Genomic DNA, 25,358 nt, shown 5'->3' on the forward strand with positions numbered 1-25,358 from the left:
TTAAATATTGTATACATTTTTATGCGGACAAACACAATAATACTCATGGGTATTTTCTTAATACTATAGAAAAATGTTTTGTATTTCTATAAATACAGTAGCTGTAATTCTCTCTTCACAATCATATTAGCAACAAACTGCTGAAATACACAGTGAAGCAGCTATGAAAATATTTGGTTTATAATTTAGATCCCTCGAAGCTATGGAAGTTAATTATGTATTTGTTTTGTGGACAGAAAAAAAATAACATTCAAATACAATCGCATGCTTTACTAGAAATCAAGCTTTTTAAAAGTATTTTTATTTTAAGTAAATAATAAAACCCTACTGCTCACTAATAACCTTCCTGGTTAAGAAAGAGGGATGTGTCGATGTAGAATTGCAACGAGGAAATGAGCCTTTGAGGATTGAAAAGCTGTACGGCAGAGCCTGGTGGGATCTGATAGATGTCCTTGTGTGGTGGGCAGTAGGGTCCTGGTGCCCATGCAGATAAAAACCCTATTTGAGACCTTCACAGGCCTGCAGTGATTCTGGCCATGTGCAGGGTCAGCGTGCAGAAAGTAAGCCCAAAACATAAAGCAGTATAATCTTTATTTCTCTTAAAATCAGTGGAAAGCATCCCTTCATTTCATTTTTAGAGGACTGGAGGAAAAAAAAAAACAACAAAAAAAACCCCCCCACAAACTGCTGAAGCCAGACTGTGAATTAGCATCTCATTTTCTAGTGGGCACCATTGGGTACGTTTAACTTCGTTAGTACTGTTTGTGCTTGTGTTCCCCTGAAACTTAATAATAAAAGCAGAAAGATATGTAAAAGCAGCTCAGTGCTGCTTCCATTTCAGATTGTTTTAACTTGGTTTTTCCTGGTGCGGTGTCATGCTCTTCTCCTGTGCAGAACTGCAAATCTCCAGCTGTAAGAGGAGGGAGAAGAGAGATTTACTCCTCTCCATTTGAAAGAGATGGATTCATCCGTGGGGGTGTTTCTTTATACAAGGATCCAGGATATATAATCCTGGGGACCCTTTCCTGATTATTTTTTTTTAATTAATTTATTCCTTCCAGTTTACGAATTAAGTTTATTTCAAATCAATAAGAACAGCCTCCAACTTTTGGATTTTGTTATTCTGCATGAACAATAAAAATAGACTGAAACGTAGCTTTGCGTGGGATTCAGAGCTCAGGCCTTCTCGGTTTCTTTTCCCTTGCACAGGTTCAAATTTTTATTTTTCCTCCTCACCCTTGGCTGTGAAGGATAAGTGCGTGCTTCGGTTCAGGGGATTTCACCTCCTTTGGCTGAGCCCGGCTTCATCCAGGTATCGATCCCAAGCATTAGAGCAGAATAAGCTGCTGTTATCACAACTCCTGGTTACCATATATAAAGACAGAAATGTAAACGGGAGGAAAAGGGAAGGTCAAATGCCAGTTTTATCACAAAAGTTTAAATATCTTTGGATCAACACGTTTCTTTTGTAATTTCAAATATATCATCAGAAAACGGTTTTAATAGCAAAGAAAAGCTGTTTTTCAAACAGATTTTATTCTGTTATGTTTGAAGCCCTATTATTTCAATATTGAAAATGGCACATACAGAATATTAGCCAAAATAAATCTGAGTTACTTGCATTTCTTCAATAAATAAACGATACAAAGAGGCAAGGGATAAAAGGCTAAGCCTTTCATATGCCATAAGCTGATGTTTATTCTCTATTGAAAACTGTCAGATATAGTCACTTGTATATTGCTGGTAGGAGAATGTATTGATGAACTTTCCAAGGGATTGCGGGAAATATTTTGGTTCTAAGCCCTGTCCGTAACACAACAAATGACGCTTGGTAATCTCTCACCTGAGAGATTCTTCTGGTTTTTTCTGATCGCAACATTTAGGATTTAAGTTTTGTCCAGTAGATGGCAAAAATGAGCAGAAATAATTTCTTTTAAGTCCTTTTGGTCCAGGGAGGGGAGAAGCAGGGGGGGAGGCACGGGGGACACCGTCTTATCTTGTATTTTACCATTACGCTTGAGTCATTAGGATCCTGGTTTAGAGGTGAATCGTCAGGTATGCTGAAGCTGCGCTGGATTGCCAAATAGGGCTGTTTTGTAGCAGGCTTGCTTATACTAATTGAGTTTCTCTAGCAAATCAGGCTCCTTGGAAAAAGGCCAAAGGCTTTTCATAATTGTATTGACAAGAAAATGAATATGATAAATGGTGTTCATTCAGCTGAGACAAGATTTATAGTTTTCCTCTGGCAAGGGATGAAGAGAAAATACTTATAATAATAGTAAAATTTGTTTTAAAGTTGCATTAGGTGATCTCTCAAAAGACTTCATTAAAATATTTCCAAATATTTTAAGCAGCTCCAAGTGTTATGTATAGCATCTTCCCAAAGCATCCGGTAATGGAAGATGAAGAAAAACATCGCGCAAACAAACAAAACAAAACAAAAACCTAAAACCCTGGATATGAAAGTCATTTATTCTTCCTGAAATATTGATATGTCAAGCTGTCAATGACGATTCCAGTACCAGAGCTTTGGAAAGTTTATTTGCCTTTTGTATTCCGAACGTGTGGCCTCTGTAATTTGTAGGTCAGTCCTGGACGCACAGGTGTGGCCTGAAAAAAAAAAAAAAATGGTATGCCAATAGGAGCAGCATCAAAACCTGTTTTTTCTTACCAGTGACGGTTCTCCTTAGGTATTTCATTCTGCTGTTTACTTGAAGACTGCCTGGGTAAGACATTGAATGTTTAATCTGTTTTCCCCCATAGTAATATCAGGCTGTAGTCTCCGGCCCTTGGTCTCGCAGTCGGCTACGTCCACGGAGATTCAGTTGTGAGTTCAGGGCAATACCCACTTTTTTTGTACTTTCATTTAGTGTTTCTTACAGTTAGGTGGTAACCCATAGGCAATTTCTCCTGCGTTCCTCCCGGTTGATTCTCAGTAGTTAATGACTTCTGTTGTCAGTAAAAGAAAAAGGTTGCAATAAGGAAATGGGTTGCAAGAATAAAATTATTAGGTTGTCTCAGAGCTGCAGTCAGCTAGATAGCATGTAGAGAGTATATGCGTGAGTGCATGGAATGGGCTGCCTATATAAAAATATCTACGTGTCTAGAGACGTAGACGCTAAGTTTATGGAAAAGTGTTCTGCCATTGAGATGTTTTATCTAATGGTCATTTAAAAGTTCCAATTCACCGAGATATTCAGATATCGGATTGTATGCAGCTTCAGATGTGGATGACTAGAACAAGCAAAACAACCTTTTCACCACACTAGCATTGTTACGTATTTATCCAAATTCGCATCGCATTTCTTAACAAAGTAATACCACGTGCAGCAATAAGATGGCTGTTAAAAATGATTCTATTTTTGAAGAATTAGATTTTGAAGTTTATATGTTTTAAGGGTTCACAATTAGGGACAAACTTGAGAGAGCCAAACAAACAGCTGTAGAGACTGAAACTTCCTGATCACAAGAGAAAAGGAGAATGCATTTTCTCATGAAACAAGGCTGCCTGATCGGTAATCTGCTTGTAATAGCTGTTATTGCCAGTTGCATTGATTCAAACCCCAGTGTCATTTTTTGCAGTTTGAATTCCTTTGAGCTTGAATTGACTGGTCCGGTTAAGTTCATGACTTCAGATTCCTTGAAGCTTGTGGTTAAAAACACTTAAAAATATATTTAAAACCAATTTATTCCAGTTTATTGGATTTAGGAAAGAAATAATAAATTGGCGAAGCCTTTCTGTTGACCCTAGCTTTTATAAAATTTGCCTATAGTTTCCAGTCTTTCCTTGTCAATGAATATGGACTCAGTGCTTAAGGTTTTGGGTTAAGATAGATAATCAGATTGGATGTATTAGCAGCCTTCGACACTGATGACTTGCATTTGGCTGTCAAGTTATTTTCTTCTCCATGAAATCTGAAAAGGCAATTGTTTTCTACCCCATGGAATTCCACCGTGGGGCTTTGCAGCCTTGCACAATCTCCCATATGTGGGGCTACGAGGAAGGCTAAGGAAGAGACTTGACTTAGGGTTGTTGATAACCCTAGGGTAATTAATAGCCCGGCTCAGTTCTGTACCTTGTGTGACGTCTGCTGCATCTGGGGAATAGTGACCACCTCTGTTGGGAGTGAGCTGGGTTGGAAGTCCACCTCGGAAAAAATGGAACTGGCATCAGTGTGTTGTTACGGGTATGAGATGGCATGAACCATCTATGCCCTTTGAGGATATTTCAGATAAGCGAGACTTCAATTTAAATCCCAGTTTATTACTGGGTAACTCTTCATGGTACGTTTAACTCTAGTTTGTTGGATTTAAAATGTAAGGAATGCCACACAGGAGCACGAAGCAAGGCCTAAAAGTGTATTTCCCATGTCAGCTGCTGTATATATTTAATGCCTGCAGTGCCTCAAGCAGCTGGCAGCAAAAATGCACAAGTTTTTAGGTGCCTCTGACAGACAGCAGTAGCCAGAGCGCATTCCGTCGGTCTGCTCAGTGCCGTCGTCCCGCAGCAGGGCTAGGGCTGATGGCTTCAGCCTCCACCAGAGCTATAGCCAACCGAGCCATCACTCTGGCTACGTGTCCTAGAAGCACGTAAACCTTCATGTATTCCGGACTTCTCTTTCACGATCCCATGTTGAGTGCTTGGCCTGGATTCTGCTTTGTAAGATTCACGGTGGTTGCCTTTATTGTCTGAGTAGGCAATAGTATTTTCCTAAGAACAGTTGCTATTTCTCGCATGGTTAAATAAAGCAGAATTATATGACATGAAACAAAGTTAAAAATGAAAAATATTATTAAACAAAACCATTGACGAGATTAACTAGATCATGTTTTAATAGCAAATTGTACAGTTAAAATCCCTTGATTCAATACAAAAAAAACCTGTTTAATTCTTTGCCATTCAAGCTGTGCTACCTCATTTCCATTTACCAATGCGCATTCTTATCCAAATAAACTCTCTTTTTCCAGCATATTGGGAAAACTGTGGGTCAGCTTTCTATCACATTGTTGCATAAAATACCTTGATACAGTCAGTGACTCAAGATTTTTTTTTTTTTAAGTTACCTAGCAGAGTCTGCTAAACTTATTTTTCTCTCTGTATTGCGTTCTTTTAAATCCTGCTTTAAAAGCCTGGATCTCTCTTGGGTGCTGCTGAGCACACAGCTCTCCTGAAGGAGTTCTCAGAAATCGTAACTTTGCTGGTCTCCCCCGCACACAGTTTCCCTGAATTCTCTTCTTGAGTGCTCTGGAAACAACTTCATACAATCAAATTGTTCTCAACCATTTATGTTTCGAATATATTATATATGAGGCGGCACTGAAATTTGAGGGCCAGATTTTGCTAATCTGTAAATTTGTGTTGTTTTTAAATTAAATTACCATTTGCGACTTAGGCCATTCATTAAAAATCCGAGATAACTTTATATATGTACTTACAGGTTAGCTTCACATATACAAGCCGCTTTCCTTTTCCTTCATTACAGCTCTGGTATGTTGTTTCCCACTTAACCATTGATGTTTCCAAAGGATTTTGGATTCTAAGTGGAGACTTGCTTAAATGTACAGGTTCAGGCAGTGCCTCTGTCAGAATGAGCTGTGGGGTCTCTGTCTGGCCCACCCCTCTAACGCTGCAGCACGGTTTTAGGGGAAGTTGTTTCCCAAGATGTTGTTTGATGAGTGCACTCTCTTTAACTGCTTTGGTGAAGATACCCTGCCTACATTTCCGTTCTGCAACGAGCCGTGGAACTGTGGTACCGCGAACCTGCCTGTACAACCCCCATCTTGAAGCTGATGGCAGAATTCATGCAAAACAGGTAAGAAGCACATGAAATCTATGTAAGTGATGAATACTGCCATGGTGCGCGTTCTGTGTTCCATCTTTCTATGTTTTGCTTGTCCTCACGACGGCTGACCTTGACTTTAAGACAGCTACTTTTGTATTTCGGAACAAAATTCGCAGGCAGGACCCAGCTTTCACTGTCATTGTGTTGTTTTACCAAAATGGTAGATGTTACAAAATTAAGGTAAGGATTAATTACAGGAATGTATATGAGAGACTACTGTGGTTTTATATTCAATGTTAGTGGAAGTATATGCTTTAACTAGGGATAAATTACCGACTATAATTAAATATGGGAAAATTGTCTGCTGTCAAGATTTGCTGCAGGCTGAAGTTTTGCCTTAAGCCAAGCAGCACACACATGTGCCTGTAGAACTCCCTTTGCAGTTTCTTCTGCAACTCAGCTCTTCCAGCCAAAACAGGGCAGAATGGTATCTAATACAGCAATATTTATAATCAGCACGTAGGTAACTTCTCCCACATCTAAAATCTTCTCTGCGGGCTAACTAAAAAAAGGCCTCACAATGATTCTGGGAGGTGATTTCAATACTTGACATTGCAGTAGTTAGGTTTTACCACCAGTAACAGAACAATTTATTTGGGGAAATTATCATTACACTTGGAAATATTTAGTGTACTGCCCAAAGGAAAAAAAGATTTTTAAATGAAAAATTGATAGTTAAAGTCTCTGTGCTGAGTATCTTCAAAGTAATTAAAAGTTTTCAGCAAAGCAGTGTGTGTTCTCATCGCTTCTCGTCTTGCCTTGCAAATCAAACTTTCAAGGAAAAAAGTTGAAATGTTTGAAGTTCGAAAAAAAAAAAAAAAATACTTAGTTTAATCTAGTGAGAGGAAATTGGCGCCTTAAAGTTCAGACCTGGCTCCCGGTCAGACGCTGGTGTGTACGATGGGCGCTTAGTTCCTGGATGGCTGCACAAGCCTTACGGCAGCGTTCCCCCTTTCTTGGTTGTGTTGACTTAATGTGACTCCCTCTTTGGTTAGCGTAGGCTGATTACATCATTGATCCTGGTAGCAGTATAATAAATTGCTGGAAAAGTTTAACCTATTTTTTATTCATGGTGCAATGCACAAGCAGTATGCTCTCATAGTGCCGCAACTTTACTTCAAGGAGGAGATTGTTAAAGCGTAAGCACAGCACTCTAATAGCAGTAAACAAAAGCAAAGAGGAACTGGAACAATAAATCTTATGCAAGAGGCAGCTCTTCAAGCTACTTTCCATATTCATGTTATGCTTCTACCTATTGGTATTCAGAAAATCTGCCGTGTTCCCTTTAGAAAACATCACCTGGGATGGTGTTTGTTCCGGAGTTGTGTACTGCATTAGCTTTTACAGGTTGGAAGGCATCGTACAATATACTTTGACATGGTTAAAATGTGTTACAGGGTATCAGATTGTGCATTATGCTACTCTGGTGGTGTTGATCAGATGATGTGCTGGGTTTGGGTGTTTTACTTCTGCCAGCCGTTACCATTTTTTGCATATGAAAAGCACAGATGTTTTATACGAGGCACGTTTCATTCATTTATAAACACCCAGATTTACTCCAGAGTTTGCAGCGAAGGACCCTGCAAAGGGAGACTCGGACAACAAAAAATTGGACTTGCAGCAGAGAAGGATACCTCTGCTATCTGTGATAGGGGTGATACAAGGGCTCCACGCTTGATCAGAAATGGCCCAGGGGATACTCTGGTTCACATCACTCAGCGATGGCTCGGTAACCTCCCCAGGGAAGTGCTGGGTTCACCACCATTGGACACTTTTGAGATTCAGCTGGGCAGGGGGCTGGGCCATATTGTCTAGACCATGCGTTTGCCGAGAAAGATTGTACCAGATGATCCTTGGGGTCCCTTCCAACCTGGGATTCCGTGATTCTGTGGAATCATTACATAACTCCTTTCCCTTTCAGTCCAAATAAACACTAAGGGTAAGTTTTGCTAAAGTTACTTAGAAGCTTAAGACCTATATTGGAATTTAACTTTTAGGCCTGAACTGGAAGTTAGGTTTCTTTATCCCAAAGACAAATGGGAAAGATGCAGCGTGGACTTTGGCAAGGGCTTTCTTGGGTTTCCAGATTGGGAACACACTGGTTCGTGTTGGTTTTGGTAATACTGTGCATCGGGGAGCCAACTTGGCGCAGTCATCTTCAGGTCTGAATGTTCATAAAAAGCGTGTGTTGCAATTCACACTCGGAGGACTGGCGTGCAATTGCCCCAGATCTGATGTAGCAGAATAACCAGTGGGGGATTCGTTTGGTTTTAAAAGCTATACAGATGCAAAAGCAGGGTAAAAGTTAGCCTAAGCACTGGGATTATGGAGCCTTTGTAGCCGCCTTCTGAACTGTGTATGGGCACAAGATGTTCGCGGGTCACCGAAAGGTCTGTGTGTATTGTCCGGTCACCTTTTTTGGTTAAAATTGTTCTCTCTTTTGTCAAAGGATTGTTTCTTCGGCAACATATGGAGATAACTAGAGATAACATATCATTGGACTGAAAGCTAGAATTAGTTTATCAAATAATTGTCCCTTGTAATCAGGCAATGTTTTTTTCGTTTTAGGAATGAATCCATTGCAGTTTTCTGCTTCGATGACCATCTGAATATTTTTGCTGTTATTTTTTAGATCGCAACGTTTAAATTTTGATGTATCATCTCCAAATGGAATTCTTCTCTTCAGAGAAGCTAGTAAAATGATTTGTACCTATGGTAGGTATTCATTCACGTTTCCTCTGCAGTGTAATCCTTTGCCTGGCTGGTGATACGCAAATCCCGTTAGTTCATATTGGTGAGCACCGATGGGTTTGTGGAGTCGGTAGCGGGACGGTAATGCGGCACAGCCAGTGCCAGCCCTCTGCAAAGCGCAGAGCTTACGTGGCAGATGTGTGGAGCTCATCGACTTTCAGAGATGAGGGTCCGTTCAGGTAGCGTTGTCGCTTGTATCGCTTTTTTAACTCGAACGCCAGTCTTCTGGCAACTAAATATATTTCAGCAAAGATAGAAATACTCATGAGGTGTTTGATCGAGGCTACTGATTGATAGGTGTAGGTTGGTTTTATGGATTCAAATTATATTCCGGCAGTTCCAAAACATAATAGGACCATAACAGCTTTACCCTAGAGCGCTGTTAAAAGTGTTTATAATAAGTTGCTCCATTTTACTACTCCCACTCCTGCATGCAACTGCAACAGGTCTTTGACACCGGCAGTTTATATTACACTGCAACTAATTTTGTAGCTTACAATTTTGCTTTCTAAATATTTTGAAAGGAACATTACCAAGTTTTTGTAGAGCAACCTCATTTGTACGTTGCGTAAACAGGAAGAGCCATAAATGTCCTGTTACTTTTAAAGAAATAAAACTGGTGCATTTAACTGCCTTCAAGTTGCTTTTCGGATCTGGAAACTGTGTGTTACGTGACTGTATAAAAAAAATTCACATGTAATTTTGCATTTGATCTGTAGGGCATGGAAACAGTATATGCAGATTGAATATAGCGTTTACTTATGATGGAAAAAATTGCATCCAAGTAACTCTCGCTTCTTGCAAAGTCATTTTTCTGTTTCTTTTTCAAATACGGAAAGTACACAGTAAGCTAGCACGTTTTTTCGGCTGTGTTCTTAAGTAAACTTGTTAGAAAAATTAACAAAAGGGAAATAAGGTTTTCCATTTATGAAAAGATACAAGGTAAATTTTTAGATTTTCCTACTCAATTTCTGTTAGCCTTTGTACTTAGCTGCTGTAAGCTTTCTTTTGATGATTTAAAAAAAATAAAGTGTAGTCATGATGCTGCTTCAACCCTACTTATCTTATGGTACCGATTCCATTGCAGTTATATTTTCCCGTTTAATTTTTTAGATCGAATTTTTAATTTAATCAGCCTTTACCGTCCTCTCTGCATTTATGAAAAACATACCGTATTATTGGGCATTCATCCATCTCAGTTGTTGGCATCAAGTTTCTGAACCTTGCTGAGTGAACCACACTAGCTGGTTTCACCCTGCTTCGTTCCTAATTCATGCCTGAAAAACACTTTATGAAGAAACCTTTTCTTTCAAGTGCAGCTTTCGTGGTGTGTGTGTGATGTTGATAAAATTCTCAGCCCTAAAATATTGGTAGCTCTTGCACATAAGGACCAGACAACGTTTTCTGTCTCGTGCTAGAATTGAATTGTGCAACGTAAAAAGAAATTTCAGGACAGTGTGGATTTAAGATTTAAAACTAAGCAGTGGAGCTGTAGTGCCTGTTGAAGCCTGTGCTCAAACACATGTTGCCCTCTTTGTTAAATTATGTGGAAGATACTTAAGGATGTGTGGCATCTGTCTGGAGACGCGTGCCATAGAAAGAAGTGAAATGACCGTAAGAGCTTTCTCTCACGCTTCTCTTTTGTGTCTTTCATAACTGTTTTCCTATGGAGGGATGAGATTTTACTCGGCACAGGTTTAAGAGGAGGACTGTTCTTAATGTCCTCCAAAAGAAAAGTTTAAAATCACCTAGCAACTAAAAGTGGAGGAAAGACGTAGATGTGGGAGGAAGCCTCCACTCTATGTATGTATGTATTTTTTTTTCATTTTGATTTTAAAACACATTCATATTATCATCAGTGTCTGAAAGGGTCCCATCAGTGATCTTTCCACTACGTAGGTGTGACATTTAGAGGAATTATTTAAGTTTTCTTTTCCATGAGTGATTGCTAGCATTTATTCCGGGACTGGACTCAGTGCAAAGTCAACGTGAAAGACCTCCCAGTACAGTGGGCTAAATTGGCCGCTTGGAACGGAGATGTCAAATAACCCAGCTGGCTCCACGCTGGCACAGATGGGCAGCACTGGCCGGCCCATCGCCAGGGCTCAGCTGTGGGCGCTCTGATAAACAGCCCACATTAGCCCTGTTGCAAACTGCTACAGCTATTGCTGAAGCGGTCACTAGCTTACACTCTGGGAGGGTTTTACTGCCCACTGTAAGTATTTGAAGTTACTACAATTAACCAGTTTTGGATAATTGCGGTTAACATTTTTAGCTTTTATCACCAATTACTAGTTTGTGAGATTTCCTTTCCGGTGTACAGAAAGACATAACTCTTCTGGAAATATGTTGTAAGGATTCATTACTTTAGTTATGTGTGATCTTTTGAACATACAAATTCCTATAAAAATATTGATATTAAAGGATTTTACATCAGTTCCAAGCTCCTTCCTGAAAATCTTAATAATTGTGCTTTTAAGGAAAACTTTAATGCATAATACTCTATGACTTTTCTTTTAAGCCTGTTTGTCTTTTAAGCATAAGTAATCTTGGCAGACATCTGGGGAAAAATACAGAAGTAAACCAAGTGATCATAGTAAAATTCACTTTGGTGTTCTTGAGCAATGTTTCCAGCCCCACATTCTGAAAAACTGTGTGATTCAGTTAAAAGAATGAATACGTACATGCCTTGTAATCCTTGGGTTCAGTTCTCAAGTTTTCTGCTCTACCGTTACTGCAAGTAACTTAAAATTCTGAACGTGGTTGAGATTCTCACATTCAGCGTGATTTTATGGCTGAAGCGTTAGAGAAGAAAATAGAAGATACCCAGTAAATGTCAAGAGATGACAACAGACAGTATATGCTCATTTATGTTGCCAACTTGGCCAAACCTCTTGTCTATGCCCGTAGCTTGTAGTTGGCTCCTCTAAGTTGATCAAAAAGACACTTGAAACTGAAGATAGATTTAATTGAAATCTCTACTATAATAGCTGCCTTTTTTTAAACTTGAGAGAAATACAAATTGCTGATGTGAGACGGGGGAAAAGTAGAACCAAACATCTTTCTTTCATCACGCTGTCCTGGTGGGAGGATCCTTCCTTTCAGTCTGGGCTTTGGTTAATCCATTGGCCGAGGGAGTTGCCATAAACTCCACCCAAACTCCTCTCATCCCTGAGATGTTCTTCTTTCCATCACCTGGAGACCTGGCCATGTTGGTTCCTCTTGGCAATCCCTGTCTGAACAGCAGGCTCCCAGCTCTGCTCGCTGCCTCTTGCCTCTCCTCCTTGCCCTGCCCTGGGCAGAGAGAGGTTCCATCCATGGCTCAGTAGCCCTCCAGGGAAAGGCTCGGTCCCTCTCCTACAGACCGTGTAGCCTGGCCTGGTTGCTCTTCTTAAAAGGATATAACGTACAAACAATAAATGAAAATATGTCTAAATTGCATTGTACTTCCATTGTTAAGTGAAATTTAAATTTATCATAGAATTGCCTAGGTTGGAAGGGAACTTTCAGATCACCGAGTCCAACCATCAGCCTAACTCAGACAAAACCCACCACTAACCCATGTCCCTCAGCACCACGTCTGCCTGTCTTTTAAATACCTTCAGGGATGGTGACTCAACCACTTCCCTGGGCAGCCTGTTCCAATGCTTGATAACCCTTTCAGCGTAAAAAAACCTTCCTGAAAGCCAGTCTAAACCTCCCCTGGCACACCTTGAGGCCATTTGTTTTAGAACAGGATTTTTCCTTCTTTTCTCTCACACGTAACGATATATAGAAAATGCTCGTATAAGTATTATTTTCAGAAATTTCACCTGCACCAAATTAAATGCGAAAATTTTCAGTTATGGCTTAGGTCCACTGGGAATCTTCTTGCTATATAAGCCTATAGGTACATGAAAATGTGATCTGAAATATATCTCTGGCCTGTCAACACTTAGGCAAGGAATTAGTACCTGAAACGAGGTGGCATCAGGTGATCCTTCTCACCAACATCAGAGCACAGCGCACTGGTGATTATTGACATAATGTTGATTTTTCCGAAGCCCTGCACTGACCAAAGCAGTTTGGGGTAACACACGCTTTGCAGATCTGGCCTTCTTCAGGCAATGAAAATCATCTGGACTTTATATGGGGATTTGTTTTTTGTAAACCCTGTGTGGTTGTTCACATGGGAATGACTTTGAAACAAGCATTTGGTAACCCAGCATGTCGCGTTCTTTCCATCTTCAATTTTGCCAACGTTTGTGATGCCCATTTATGTCCGAGCGGTACCCACACTTCCTAGCTGTATGTACTGCAAGGTCTGTGCTTGGGCTGAAAACAAACAGGGGAAGGAGAGGGTTGAACTGTGTTACTGGGATGTGAAGGTATGGGAACACTTGTGAGTCTGGATGCGGAAATCTCTTTAATTCTAGACTAAAGCATATACTCTCTTCTCCTCTAGACTGGCATATAGTGATTTCCTATGTTTGAGTGCAAAGCGGAGAAAAAATCCCAAATACCTATTTTTAACATAAGCTAAACACCTTCAGTTGTCAGTGAATAAAATTAAAAGTAGGAATTCTTTGTAGTTTTGAAAAGTAGCGCATCAGCGAGTGTTTAATTCGGCTTAACAGCTCCAGCTTTGCGATTAGGGTAGTACTGGTGCGTCCTGTCCTGCTCATTTATCACTGATACTGATCCAGTGCTGAAGACAATTCGGAGATGTCTTTACAAATGCTATATGTTCAAAAGATGTAAAGCCTGGCGTAGGATGCAAAAAGCACTTAAATAGTCAATTATCCTCGTTAGGGCTCTGCAGCTGCTTGGCAAGGGGTGTTGTGTCTTGTCCATTATGGCTAGAGCCAGTCTGAGTGAGCGAGTGATTTAAAATAAACAACTGAGAGGAGAAAATTGAAAGGAGTTGGAATAGTATCGTTCGCCATTCTTCATCCCCAATATATTTCACTTTTAATTCTGTATGTACAAGTCTCCTTACTATGTGTTTTTGAACTCCCAGTTGTACAGGAATGATGTTTCAGTGCATCTTGGGACCATCTATTTTTGTTCTGTGGTTTCTTTACATTTTAGTAAACCTCTTCTCTTTCATTATAGGAGACTGACATAAAAATGATATTTTCAATATGCTGTTTTTATTTATCTACATTCTGTCATGATATACTTTGATGTAAGTTTTTAATTTTGCTTCAGCTTTCAGCTGTTGTAGCAGTTACTGCTCAAGGTCAGGGATGAGGTTAGCCACAGTAGCACAAAACAATTTCCTCTTCTCACAGCCCAGGTAGCATTTGGATGTGGATTAAATTTTACCACATTTTCCAGTAGCCAGACACAATTATTTCTAATGAGCTTTAAATTGCTTCCAGAACATGTATTTCAAAACTTAGCGTGGTAATCCATTCGGTGCCGGCAACTTCATAAGATAACGGTTCTTCCTCAAAATTTTGGAGAAAGCGATTCTTGCTGTATAAGAGGTATTTCTAGTCAGCAGCTTGGCTTAAAAGCGAAGAGCTCACTGCTCTCGGTTGCCGTTGCTCTGCCCTCCTCTCTTTTGCGATAGTGGTTCCAAAATATATTGCTCTTCATTACTGACTCAGATTTCATAATCAGGTTTTTTTGGCAATTTTTTTCTTGGTGCTATGCATGCTCGTTGTGCTGATTCGAGAGGTTTTATGCATGGTTTGTTGTTGTGGAAGCTTTTAAAAAAAAATAAAATAAAAGATCAGGTTTTGAAGCTAACTCTCATCTTTATGATGCATGTTTGCCTTTCTTTTTCTATATATGGCCACTTCTTTATACTGCCCTAGCATTCCGAATGCCTGGAAAGCATACATTCAAAACCATCTTTATGGGGCAGTGGTGAATAATAAAAATAGGAAAGGGGAAAAGGCAAAAAACACTTTTTCTCTATAAATGTGATAAATTTTCACGACCTTTGTTTAATCTCACAGAAGTCTTTTTTTATCTCCATCTAATTCACACACGTTAGAATATGATTTATTTGTATTATTATAGGTAGCGCTTATTGGACTGAAATCTAGAACAAGCCCTGCTTAAATGAAACGCAGCCATAAGGAAATCATTTTTGTATTATAGCTTCTACTGTAAAAGCAATTAAGGAGGAGAGCTGAAAGGGAAGCTGCCTGTCCTGACGTGCTCCCGCATCCAGGAGGGAGCGAGGGAACGAGCTGCACACAGAGCTCCGGTGCCTATTGCCGGCGGGATTCCGAGGCACGGTTCTGCTATCCTCGGTCACCACATCCCGGTTTGGGTTTTTAACTCGCCTTGTGTCCCCCCTCTGCATACACACACGTCTGTCTTCCAGCTCCTTTGTTTACGTACCTAAGGAATCTGTGGGTAATGAAATTCTTACATTTTCAGGCTTCAATTAAAGCCCTTATTTCCTAGCTAACAGTTTTGCCCAGTGTCTTTAAAAATCCTTTTCTTATTCCCGTCGGAATTTTGTATCCGCCTCTGAGACTCAGAGGGTTTGTAATTTTCGTAAGTGACGTTGCTGTCAAATGCAGGGCAAAAAGTTGTATTGCAGGAAATTATTGAGAATTTTCAAAGTCGGTATATTTTAAGATTGTGTGATCCAGTTTCTCCCGCATTAAGCAGAAATTTGTGCAAGTTGGATTTTTTCATTTGTTTTGTTTTTTTTTTAACTCGGCAGGAACACTGATTAGTCTACACAGAATTTTCATTTTGACAGGAGCCATGAATTTTAAGCACAATTTTGAAATTCAGCATGTCGAGGTCACTTTTATGTTGATTTAATTTCTTTAAAATTGTTTCTTTTAACAATAGGAGTTTATAAAATTGTATTTTGGTCCTCCACTACAGGGATTATAAATGTAAGCGTATCCTCAGTAGCTGAGGAGTTGTTCTTGACCTGATTCCAAGTACCTCGGTAAATTAGTTTATGTTCAGTAGTATCCATGGTGTGTAAAAATATTCCCCTGAAGCTCCTGCTAAATGTTACAAGTAGATCATTCTTTTTTTATCTAGTCAGGCATAGCACCATACTTCATATTTTTTTCAGTAACTAATGCTAAAACACTGGTCTTTGTTCTAGCATCCCCTGAATCATAGGCTGGTGGCTTGGGGCGTTGGTAACAGGCGCTGCGTGGTCTTTCACCTCGGCTGCTAATTTGAAATCAGCGGTTCCCACTCTTAGGCCCTTTTAAAATGAGTCCATGAACGCACAGCGGTTCTCTGTGGACTCTGCCCACTTGCAAAAAGCAGCTTTTAATCTTGCGCTGGACCCAGATTCTTCTCGGGGTTTTCATTAGAAGGGATAGTACTGAACGCCTCTTCTGCCGTACCCACCCAGGGGGAGGCGACAGGGCTTGTGCCTTCCTGCAGTGAATGCTTTATGCTGTCAATGGATGGAAAGTTTTAATTATAAGGGTGATATTTATTTTTTTTTTTGTTAAGTAATAAAAATGATAGATCGACACTAGCGGATACCTCCTAGAACTCATGTTCCCAGGCTAAGGGATTCCTAGGGTTTTTTCAGCTTCTCTGCTCATCATTCTGTTTTTTCCATTGGCTTCCAATTAATTTCCATATTAAGTACATAATTGCCATGTTGACAACTACTAAGCTCTTTTCCATCTGTTGTTGCGTATTACACCAAGTACGTCAAGGAGCTAGGATTTCACCAGGTTGTGCTCGGAGAGTTCAGCTATAAACTCAGGGCTGTTACTTTCTGGGATCCAGAACTTTGTCTTTGCTTATTTCTGATATATATTTCTGTTGTTATTTCAGCAGAGAATTTAATAGTGGAGGAGACCAGATGAGGTTAACTTACAGCACGCTTTAGCCCTAAGAGTTGTGCACTGTTTACAAAGCGGCTTTCAAAAATGGTGTGCACCTTCCCACTTGATCTCACAGACAGAATTTTGTATTATTTTTTTTTTCTCTTCCTCACCCCCTACCCTGAATTTGAAATTCACTGGTCTTCTCAGGAATTGGTCAGATCAGTAATCTTGTCAGAAAGATTAATGTTAATGAAGATGACCTGGCTGGGATATCTTAAATGGGGCACTGTAGTAAGCTAAGTGGAGTTTACCTTGAATTTTATGTAAATGCAAATTCTCAGTAGTGTAAAGTATTACAATAAATTAATATCCAGGTACACTAGAAGATGTTCTTCTGACTTGTTTTGGTTTTTGAAGAGGATCTTTTGGATACTGGTTGTTTTTAGCATAACAGAGATTTAACAACGTTTGGAATGAATTTCTATGCAGTAGCAGTCACTGGAATTGTACCTTCTTCCGCAGTTACGCTGTGTTCCTGACTACAGCGTTTGGGGTAGTAGAGGTGCTCGTGTGACTGTTTACGGTATCAAAACCATTCTGTAGTTTCATTGATAAATTTTTAATGTTTTTAATTAAGAGGGCTTGATTTTGATTGTAAGTGACCATCTTTCCTAGCTAAATATTTGATTCTTCTCCTACCTTCCGTAATTCTAGGGATGACATTCCCACCTCTTACAGACCCCGGTTACTACTTCTAAGCAATCCCTGATCGTACTCACAGTCTTTTTTTGTAAATCTACTTTTCCTTTACAACCTGATGGATAAATTGCTTTGTACTTGCAAGAAGTGGTAAACAATGTTAATGTTTTAAACGATTAACTTAGGTCTTTTTCCCTCTTTGCATTAAGTGATATCAAGTGGGTGATCCTTTGATGCGTTGGGTGTTTAGAAACAAAAAACATGTTTTCCCCCTCATTTTTCTAATTATATGCTGTAAATCATATCAACTGATAACATCAAGAGAAAGAATTAAAATAAGGCAGGTATATGATCTGCAGGTGGAAATTTGCATGGGTAGAAAGGAGAGCTGCGTGGAGACAGACGCAGTTTAATCTTAGGCCTCAATGCGTATTGAACAATACTACACAATCTGTGAGGTCAGGCAAGTTTTTAGGGGCATTTTTTAATTGCCTATTATAAAAGCAAAAATTAGTTGTCATAACTACCTCTCTCAACTGGCAATATTTGGCATTTTGAGTAGTTAATGTCCAGTTTGCTTGTTGCTCCTTGGTCCAAGTTGTCGTCATAGCCATGACAGGTAGCTTAGACACTGAAAGCAAACAATCCAAGCATCTCTCTGTGGACTATTGTGCTTTTCTTTGTAGGAAAACTTAAAAAAATGTACAGTTTTGTGTTATTTTCCTCTAGTTAAAATGACCAAGTTAAAATGATGAGTAGTAACAGAGTGAAGAGCTGGGTTTTGTGCAGGCCGAGGACAACATCAGATGGGGTCTTAATCTTGGCTGTATTCGTTCTACTGTTCTATCTCACTTTCATTAATTACTTGGGGTTAAAAAAAATTTGTCATGAAGACTAACTAACTCTGGGGTGCTGTGAAGACAAGCATTAAATTATTACAAGATACTTAGAAAACTTGGTAATGAGGCCTTTGAATAATTAGGTTTGTACAGAGGATTGCAGCGGGATCTGTGCTGCTGCGCAGTGGATCCGAAAGTCGCTATTATCTGTTAATAGCAACAGCAAATATTTACAGTTAGCTGTTACTTTTACATTATAAACATGGATTTTAATTAAAAAGTCATTCCCATCTGTGACTGGCAAAATAGAGGCTTTTGTAATGGACATATTTGTTTTCTGAGGGATATATTTAGTGTGTGTGTACATCAGCAACCATCCCAAGAGACCGTCGTGGTAATGGATCAAAACCAGGTTTTGCTGCAGCACGAAAAACTGTAAAACCATGTGTTGCGGCTCCGTTCAGATTAAGGAATTCGTGCTGGTAGACCCAGTCGTGGTCTGGCTGTACATCGATGATGGGAATTCCGTAGCTTATATTTTAAATTTTGCATACTAATTCCTTGGTGGCTTTTAAGCTGCAGTCATGCTTACTTAACAGATCTTTTACATCAAATGCAGAAACAAATTTTCTTCCAAATAGTAATGACAATAAAGACAAAAAATAAGTTTAGATAGTGCCATCAAAATATTTTAGATTTGCAGCTGCTCATGTAAGTTTCTTTCTCTCTCTCTCTCTTTTTATGAAAACAGGTAATCAGATCCTCTCTCTTGGGACTTTGTCAAAAGATCAGGTTTATCCGTTGAAACTCAAGGGCATTTCCATCTGTTACTCTGCACTCAAATCTGCCTTATGTGGAAATTATGTCAGCTTTGGCGTCTTCAAGTTGTACGGGGACAACCACTTTGACAATGTACTTCAGGCCTTTGTCAAAATGCTGCTTTCAGTATCCCACAGTGACTTGCTAGTAAGCAATTACTCATCTTGGGAGTCTTTACGTGAAATATGAAATAACACCACCACAGGCTTTGTATTGTTCTAATGAGACAGAGGGATCTAGAACAGCTCAGATGCAGTTTTCAGTTCGATTGCTTGAATGTGTTTATATAGTAACATCTCAAATACAGGTAAGCCCTGTGAAACAGGAGCTTTTCCAGAATTTTCACGAGGCTTGCCGTGAAAGAGAGAAATGCAAAATTCTGCTCCTTTCTGTCCTTGCGAACCCAGTTAAGTTGCCTGCATGCCCTGTAAAACATCCTCACGTATCCAGACACTCTGCAATTAGTTTCAATCTGTAAATTGTCACTGTGCATTCCCCATAAAATTTAACAATTTTGTTTTAAAGTACACCGTGTTCCCACTTCTCTGTGGGAAGACAACAGATCTTGTGCAATATCAGCCTAAATTTGAACTGTGACATTTTCTTCCAGAACTGTCATTTTCTTGCAGGAAGGGACAAATTTGGAGTAGTTAAAGATGGTTAATACCCAGATTTATGCCTGCCACATAAATAAAGTCCTCGGAACTGAAAAGTTGCTCTCAATTAAAATTGGTGTATTGGTTGTATAGTGCAGTGTGCGTATTTTAGCATATTCCTAGCCATCCAATAATAAGTGTCCTAAATAAGGGTCCTTAAGAGTAAGACGCTGATTGGGCCAATGGGTTGAAGCAAGTGCCTTTACCTGTGCACAGCCTGAGACAGGACCTCACTTAAGCCCCCAAAAAGTCCATCTCTGAGATGATTTTGGGGAAATCTGTGCTAAATCTTAATAAGATTTCCTGCAGAAGGTAAGATACGGGCCGTAATCCTGCCAAACTAACACCCCGGGCAGGACGCTATACTGCTTTTACTAGACTGATAGCTGCGTAGAATGTCAAAGCTTGATAGCACTATTGTATTAGCCTGAGCTTATTTTAAACTAATAGTGAGTTTATATCCTATGGTAAAATTGAAAAGTTGAAATCTACCAAAGACAGGAAATATTTTGTCTCTCTAAATATTTTGATTTAGCGGCTGAATTAGAATTTGTCACATCATAAAACCTGTAGGATCATTCTTCTGTCATCTGTTAATGTTGTTAATATTAGTCGATGGTAATATCTATATTTACTGCAAACATGTACTCTTTTTTCAGCAATATCGAAAACTAAGCCAGTCTTACTACCCGCTTTTGGAGTGTCTGACCCAAGATCACATGAGTTTCATCACCAGTTTAGAACCTCACGTGCTAATCTATATTCTTACTTCGATATCTGAAGGACTTACTGCAGTAGGTAAGAATCACTTAAACGTGCCTAAAGAAAAAGTTCAAGTATTTAGGTATCTAGGATTTTCAAAGAAGCACATTCATTTATATCTTAAAAAAATGAGTATCAAGCGACAGTGGAAGATGCTGGCTTTTGAACGTTTTAAGAATGTGACTGTTTTGGTTAATGGAGCTAAATTCTTTTCAACATCCAACCTGTAAGTTTTTACAGATAATATTTTTAAATTATCTTTTCTTACAAGCCAGAGCCGTTAAAATTATTAACGTGCCTTCACTAGGATTGTACTGAAAATTAATGCACTTGTTACTCAGAACTAACACGTATTAAAATGTGTACGGGAATCTGTGGGGTTTTGTTTTTATTGGATCAACATAGCTGTTGTATAAATTGTGCTTGTTCTGCACAGCTGCGATATGATTTGAGAAATGAAAATGTATCTTCATCCATGGAAAAAAGAAACTGGTTGCTCAGTACTTGCTGAAGGTACTTCAGAGAATCAGTGCAACAGAAGCATGCTTAGAGTAATGATAAAAATAAAAATAACGATAAATGTACAGGATTGCAGTTCCTTTCAGTCTCTTGAATGGTTTACTTTATGCTTTTTAAACAGATCACTGTCCAAAATTTGGGTGCTGGGGTGGGAATGGTAACCTAAAGTCATTTGGAATACGGAGGAGGAGACCGGGCATTTGGGGGAAGGAAAAATAAATCACGCAGTTACATTCTGATCAGCTGGGAATGCCATGCATTTATCTAGTTTTTGACTGAGAAGCTGTTCAAACCTTACAGTAGTATTTATTGATTAGGGCGGTTACTAAGGAGAAAAAAAAAAGGCCATATAACATTAGTGTGTATAGATGTTACTCTGTAATAGCTGGTGTTTCTCATTACCACCAAGTGTCAGTCAAGCCCCATAGGAATGTGTGAATGCACCGAGACTCGGAAAGCATTTGCGATGTTAAACACATTCAGCAGTTTTTGCTGCAAGAGGCAGCCTCCTCTCAGAGAGAAAATAGGTAGTGAACAGCTAAGCAACAGCGCTAAAGAAATATTCAGGTCATTTTATTATATAATGCTGAAATCCATCTTCTCCTGGATATTTTGAGTGCTTTGTCACCTGTAATGATGGTGCAGCACTTTCTGCCCGTAGGCTGGTTGTGCTGGGAGTCTGCCTGGGGGTGGGTTGCCCGTGGGTACGTTGTACTGAACGTGAGCTCGGCTGACAGCTACCCGTTTAGCCAGCCCTGCTCCTGATCCCCATTAGCGCTCCGCGTTACGTCTCTTCCGTTTGAGATATTGGTAATATTCATTTAGAGAATTCACTAGCATACCAGGTTTGCTTTAACCATCTTTTTGAAACCCAATTTGAATTCATGTAAAAGAGAGGGAAGAAAAGGTCAAAGCTACGTAAGCTCTCACTCAAGGTGGGGAAGAGGGGTAAGAAAAGTATGTAAGTTAAGTAGCTTGGAGTTTAGTCATGAAGAATTATTAATTTTTAGGAGCATAGATGTTATGTTAGAAAACTATTTGGTGGAATTGCTGATATTCTGCTGAGAAAAGTATCAACAAAAATGTTAACAGCTCGCTTTGGTTTTTTGTTGTTTTTTTTTTTTACATTTCATAAACCATAGATCTGCTTAGCCAAAGCTCTCCTTCAGTTCATCTTAAGGTTCTTAAAGTACCTAAAATAAATACAAACATATGAGACTAAAACAAAGTGTGTAAGAATTTTTAACTTGGCGTGACCTCACTGAAGGCTTGATGCAGTCCATCAGAAGCTATTCTGCTCACTTTTGTGTTCGTTTTTTTCTTTGTTTACTCTGATTCCTCCAAACTCAAGTAGTTTCTCAGTCTTAGAGAATTGCCAGGTCTATTTGCCTGTCAGTAAGACCTGGCTGTTTCTGTGTTGCCCAGACTGGATGTGGAATCTCCGTCCTTGGAGATATTCCCCAATACTGGACAAGGTCCTGAGGAACCTCTCTGATGAGGAACCTGTTTTGGGGAGGAGGGTTGGATGTGGAATCTCCATCCTTGGGAGATATTCCCAGGTACTGGGCAAGGTCCTAAGACACCTCTCTGATGTTGACCCTGTTTTGGGCAGGAGGTTGGACTTGGAGGATGGTCGCATTTGGTTTCTGCCAACACCTGTAGGATCCCACTGATAATTTTCTTACATTTTCCACTTGCATTGTCTCACTTTCTAAAACAAATTTTTATCCTGTCCAAAGGCCTGTGCATCCCCTAATCTCTCTGGCACATAAAAAGCAATACTTACTTTCCAGGATGAGTCAGATGGAAAATGCCCTTTTTTTTTTTTTTTTTTTTTTTAACCTTTCATGTTGAAGTGATAAAGTGATTATTTGTCCTTAATATCATGTTTCTTAATACTACATGCATCAAGAACTGATATCGATGTCAGCATTTAAATTCCTCAGTTGTGTTCAGGAGGGTTTATTTTTGTAGTGAACGGAATAGTTTTCCATACTCTCCTGATGACGTGTCCTGATGAACTACTCTTTGGTCACTTCATAGCTCTTGGTGTTCGTTTATTTATTTTTAATCACCTCAAGAGTTAGCTACCTGTCACTGCGTTTTCTTAAGAGTCATTCTGCTAAGTATTTTATCCCTTTTCAAATTTTGATATTTGAGGCATTTCCAATTGTCAGACAGTGAAATACAAATTTATTTCTCATGCGTTACTTGGTCACATACATCCTTCTGCCCTTGGAAAAGGGGTAAGCGGATCCAAGCGTTGCCTTTTCACTGAATTATATCAGTGCCACAAGAACATCTCAGAATAGTAGGGCTCAGGGCTATAAGCCATCTGAGGGGGAATTGTGTTTTAAACTGATGAGAACATACCAGTTGCTTTCAGAAATGTTTCTAAAAATGAAATAGCTGTCTTTTTATTTTAAAAATTAAATACCAGGAGATCACTTCTCTTTCACGGGGAAAAAAAAGTATCTGACTTTTTTTCCTCTACTCCCTTTTACGTAGGCGAAGCCTTTGAGACTCTCATTGTTGTCAGCTGTAGGGTAAACATTCCCCAAATCCTTATTTCTGAGGAGCGTTCATTCTGTTGCTGAGTAAATACTTTGCTTGATTCCACGCTTTCTAAACATGGGGAAAGAATAGGTATTCCTTCAGAAGCCTCTAGCTGTAAATCAGCTATAATGGAAGCCCTCATCTAAGCTTTTACTGCGAGGATAAACACTCCAATAGTTCTCTTCTAAAGTGTTTACCTGGCTTTTTCACAGCTGACTCAGTGGATCAGAGCCTTTTAATGTAGTCTGCCTGGCATGTTGTCACTAATAGCTGCGAAGCTTTTCTAATTCTCATATGATTAATAGTATAGCGTGCTATTCATTGAGGAAAAAGCAAAACATTTTTTCTGTCTTGCTGCCTAATTTAGATGTTAAATTGCTAAATCCATTTACTTTCCAGGTTTAGTCTCAAAGGCAAATAATGCCAGTATTGAACTGTAAGCAATTGATGGACAGGGAAAATACCACTTAACTCCCTCTCCTTGCCTTTATGTGAAAACCAGAACAAAATCTTTCAATTTGCAGGGATTCAGCAATGTCATTAAACTGTTGAAAAATAATTCCCCTCCAGCATGCTGTTGTCATATTGTTGAGGCCAAAAGGCATCCTCGAGTTGTTTGGAAGGGTTGTTGGCTTTTTGAAAATAATATAACCCATTCTAACATACACGCTCAGCTTCTAGTTACTTGAGCTAATAATGTCTGATTGGAATTCCCTGCATCAGGGAAAAACACAGAGAGAATAAAAACGGGCGTGTAAAGTTGGCACCCAAAAAATGAAATGAATGCATACTGGCGAAGAAGAAATCAAAAGGTCTAGCTGAACGTTGGTGGTGACTGGTGCCAGAGTCGTCAGCCTTGTGCCCTGCCCACCACCAGCACCAACCTTGCTGGCAAGTACGTCCAGAGAGCTCAGTTTTGTTTGACCGAACTTCAGAACTGTTACTGGATCCGTGCTGGATCCATGCAGATCCCATGGAGCTGGGTTTGGCGTTTTCTGTAACCATGGCCTGCTTGCTTCATGACCCAAAGGGTTAGTTCACAGGAGACAGAGCTGAGTCGACCAGAAATGAGAAATGTGGTTTGGCTGCATTTAGAATCGTAGAACCATAGAATGTGCTGGGTTGGAAGGGACCTCTAAAGGCCGTCTAGTCCAACCCCCCGGCAGTGAGCAGGGACATCTTCAACTAGATCAGGTTGCTCAGAGCCTCATCAAGCCTGGCCTTGAATGTCTCCAGGGATGGGGCTTCCACCCCCTCTCTGGGCAACCTGGGCCAGTGTCTCACCACCCTCAGTGTAAAGAACTTCTTCCTAATGTCTGATCTAACCCTGCCCTGCTCTAGTTTAAACCATTGCCCCTCGGCCTGTCGTTACATGCCCTTGCCAACAGCCCCTCCCCAGCTTTCTAGTAGGCTCCCTTCAGGCACTGGAAGGAGCTCTAAGGTCTCCTGGAACCTTCTCCTCTCCAGGCTGAACAACCCCAGCTCTCTCAGCCTGTCCCTTTTTCCCAATTTCCCGATTTCTCAGTTTCTTTTATTATTCTGCTTTTACTCTGTCTTCTCCATCCATTTCTTCTGTCCATAGCTCAGAAGTGGTAGCCCCTCGTTGCTCCTTGTGTATGTTCTGTTGGCTGGCTTGTCTTGCTGCCGTTCAGTGAGAACACCGTTGTGCTCCAGCACAAGGTTCCACGTGCCCAGAAGAGTCATTCAAGGGAGTTTGCTTGACGCTCCCTGTCTGTTATATCCTTGCAATCAAAAGGAAAAATGAGCATAGGGAAGCATATTTGATATATAGTTATAGGCAAATTTAAGTAGCTCTTAACACTCATATCAGATTCTCGTGAGCAAATGATAGCAGAGACCTGTCTGCTGTCCTGCTAAAATCACTTACTGTCGAATGTAAAATATCTACTTGTACAGTATCAGCATGTTTAGAACTACTGCTGTTTTGTAAACTGATGATAGTGATTTACTTTGTATTATTCAATTTAAAAAGAAATAGAGTTAAGCACGGGTTTAGAAATACAGCAGAGCCCTCCTATGAAATATGTATTTTCAAATCTCTCACTTGTTGTTATTGATGGTGATTCAATTCCACCACGAATTGCATTTCTAGTTTATAAGCAGGACTGTTTTGGTTGAGAAGATGATGAGCGC

The 25,358-nt window shown here is 39.8% G+C and overlaps 1 protein-coding gene across 3 annotated transcripts in view; it reads left to right on the forward strand.

Moving 5' to 3' along the window:
• RANBP17 (RAN binding protein 17) overlaps positions 1–25,358 on the forward strand; it is a 159,938-nt gene that overhangs the window by 108,418 nt on the left and 26,162 nt on the right. For all 3 annotated transcript variants that reach the window (XM_054217200.1, XM_054217201.1, XM_054217202.1), the window contains 4 exons: positions 5,706–5,813; positions 8,476–8,558; positions 18,644–18,858; positions 20,027–20,165. In XM_054217200.1, the coding sequence (XP_054073175.1) occupies positions 5,706–5,813; positions 8,476–8,558; positions 18,644–18,858; positions 20,027–20,165 (545 nt within the window). The remainder of the gene's footprint in view (positions 1–5,705; positions 5,814–8,475; positions 8,559–18,643; positions 18,859–20,026; positions 20,166–25,358) is intronic.

The sequence above is a fragment of the Rissa tridactyla genome, chromosome 11 (genome assembly GCF_028500815.1).
Source record: "Rissa tridactyla isolate bRisTri1 chromosome 11, bRisTri1.patW.cur.20221130, whole genome shotgun sequence".
Classification (NCBI taxonomy): Eukaryota; Metazoa; Chordata; class Aves; order Charadriiformes; family Laridae; genus Rissa; species Rissa tridactyla.